This window comes from Chionomys nivalis, chromosome X, assembly GCF_950005125.1.
Source record: "Chionomys nivalis chromosome X, mChiNiv1.1, whole genome shotgun sequence".
NCBI lineage: Eukaryota > Metazoa > Chordata > Mammalia > Rodentia > Cricetidae > Chionomys > Chionomys nivalis.
In genome coordinates this window covers 34,970,202-34,972,713 of record NC_080112.1, presented here as the reverse complement: position 1 = coordinate 34,972,713, position 2,512 = coordinate 34,970,202, and the positions used below count along the sequence as shown (strand labels likewise).

The 2,512-nt window shown below is 46.1% G+C and overlaps 1 protein-coding gene across 1 annotated transcript; it reads right to left on the bottom strand.

Moving 5' to 3' along the window:
• Positions 1 to 1,468: 1,468 nt before the first annotated feature.
• Dusp21 (dual specificity phosphatase 21) lies at positions 1,469 to 2,038 on the bottom strand. Its single transcript, XM_057760799.1, has one exon. The coding sequence runs from the start codon at positions 2,036 to 2,038 to the stop codon at positions 1,469 to 1,471; it is 570 nt and encodes a 189-aa protein (XP_057616782.1).
• Positions 2,039 to 2,512: the final 474 nt, after the last annotated feature.

Below are 2,512 nucleotides of genomic sequence, written 5' to 3'. Positions count from 1 at the left end.
AGGAACCTGAGGCCCAGTCAGCTCATTCTCAGCACATAATCTGTAAAGAAACTAATGTCCCTTTGGGAGGTTGCTGAGGGGGGTCCCTAAGGACCTGTTGAGGCTCTGATGTTTAGTACATTACTCAAAAACAAAACAAACCAACCAAACAAAAACCCCCAAACTGTATAGAGTAGAATTATTTCTTCAACAAATGTATAAATCCAATCTACAAAATAAGAGTTGGGTTACTGGAGTCAAAGGCCAGACAGGGATGGCCTGAGACTCCCATAGGTCTCCCAGAGCCTGATGACTTAGAAGCCATTTTTCAGTAGGATCTTACCTGAGATGTCATGATGTCAAAGGCTCTGACTTGGAGTCAGACTGGGAAGAATATTTACTTGCAGGGTAGTCAACCCAGGCAGGGCTCAGGATTCCAAGTCTTCTGTATGTACATGGTGCTATTGGCAAATCTGTTTTAAGCTGAGCAGCACCTGCTCTGCTGGCCCCACTCTCCCACAATCCTACCTCACACGTCTAGTCCATTGTCATCTCCTATTTCCCTACTCCTCAATCCTCACTCACACCCACTCCCTTCACCCCACCTTCCACCTCCACATATTCCTACCTCACATACCCAGTCCACTGTCATCTCCTACTTCCCTACTCCTCAATCCTCATCTCACCCCACCCCCCTTCATCCCACCTTCCACCTCCACATATTCCTACCTCATAATCCAACTCTCTCCTCCCCAGAACTTCTTCCACCTACACACGTAATCTACATCATAATCCAACTTTCTCCTCCCCCACATTCTATTACTTCCACATCCTCCTACCTCATAGCCCTAAACTTCTCTTCCCTCACTTTCTTTACTTCCCCATGTCCTCCCATTCTACTCATTCCCACATGCTCTAACTGTATTTCACAACCATAACCCTCCCACCCCTATTCTCCCCCACCTCAGCATACCCCTACCTCAAAATCACAACCCTCATCTCTCTCTCCCATATTCTTACCTCACACATGTCACCCCTCATTTTCACTTCCTGAATCCTGTCTAACATCTCCAGCCTCCCAGACACACCTTCCTCCAACCCCTATCTCTGTATCTCACACCTACATCCACATCTTTCCCTACTCCACGACCTCTGTCATGTTCCTGCCCTCTGCCAGGTCCCAGTCACCTGACCTGTCCCTTAAGAGGTAAGGAACATTTCACCATCTTACATTTACTGAATTTTGTTCTTTGAAGATAAGACTTAGAAATATTAAAAACATTTCATCATCTTACGATTTAATTTTATTTGAAGATATGACAATTAAAAATTCCAATCCCTTCTCTCCCCTTTGCCCACATCCACAAGGTCTCTTTCTGGCTCGCTTTCTCTCTCTCTTTCTCTTTTTTTGTAACCAACCAAAAGTCCAAGGTCATTCCTTTGTCTTGATGTAGGAGCCAATGCAGATGTCAGGGGAGAAGTGGGTGGCTCACATTGGCTCCATTAAGTGGACCTCCTTTTCATAGATGTTAGGGATCAGACCCACAGGAGAGTTGATCATATAGACAGTATTCCTGCTAAATAGCTTGAACTCGTAATGAATAAGTTGCTCCCAAAAGTCATTGTTGGGACGGATGGTGGGACGGCAGGTCTTGGTCCATGTGTGTGCATCCAGCAGGGTCATGGTGTGGTATTTCATGAGATAGGCAAGGCAGAACACTGCTGAGCGATTCACTCCTGCAGAGCAGTGCAGCAGCGTACGGCCATTCCTTATATCCACACGGTGGATACGATCAGCTACGGGGTCCAAAAAGTCATAAAGGTAGGAATTGGGAGCATCACTCACCGGCACTTGCACATACTGAATGTCATCAAAGAACGTGTTCACTACTTCTGACGAGGTATTGATAATCGTGGTGATGCGGTTGTTGGACACGGTGAGTTTGTCGTTAGCGGCCAGAGCATTACTGAGAAAAAGGCTGTTAGTTATTTGCGAGAGGCCATAAATGCTGTCCGGTTGGATAGTTGGATGTGGAAGGAGACAAAATGCTGTAGTCATCGTGGTGTTGGGTCAGCTGTCTCTCTGTACTAGGTTCCAGGGCACCAGCCTCTGCAACTTTAGGAAAGCATCTGCTTTGCTAAAATCTTAGGTAAACGTATGGAGGAGAGAAGTCCAAGCACTTGGTCAGTAACCTCTGTCTCCTCCTCTACTACCCACGTGTCACAATGGTGACCAATCTGTGATTCTTCTTCAATGCCCAGACATCACAATCTCCAAAGACACGAGCCTCAGGTTTCTAGGGCAAAGGTAACTTTAGCTGCCCCCTAGCTAGGTGGTCACAGCCCACTTTCACTTCTCTCTCTCTCTCTCTTCCTTCTCATTTTCTCTTTCCCATCTCTTTTCTTTTTCCCTTTTCCTTTTCCTTCCTTCCTTCCTTCCTTCCTTCCTTCCTTCCTTCCTTCCTTCCTTCCTTCCTTCCTTCCTTCCTTCCTTCCTTCTTTTCATAGTTGTTTGTATTTGAGACAAGATCTT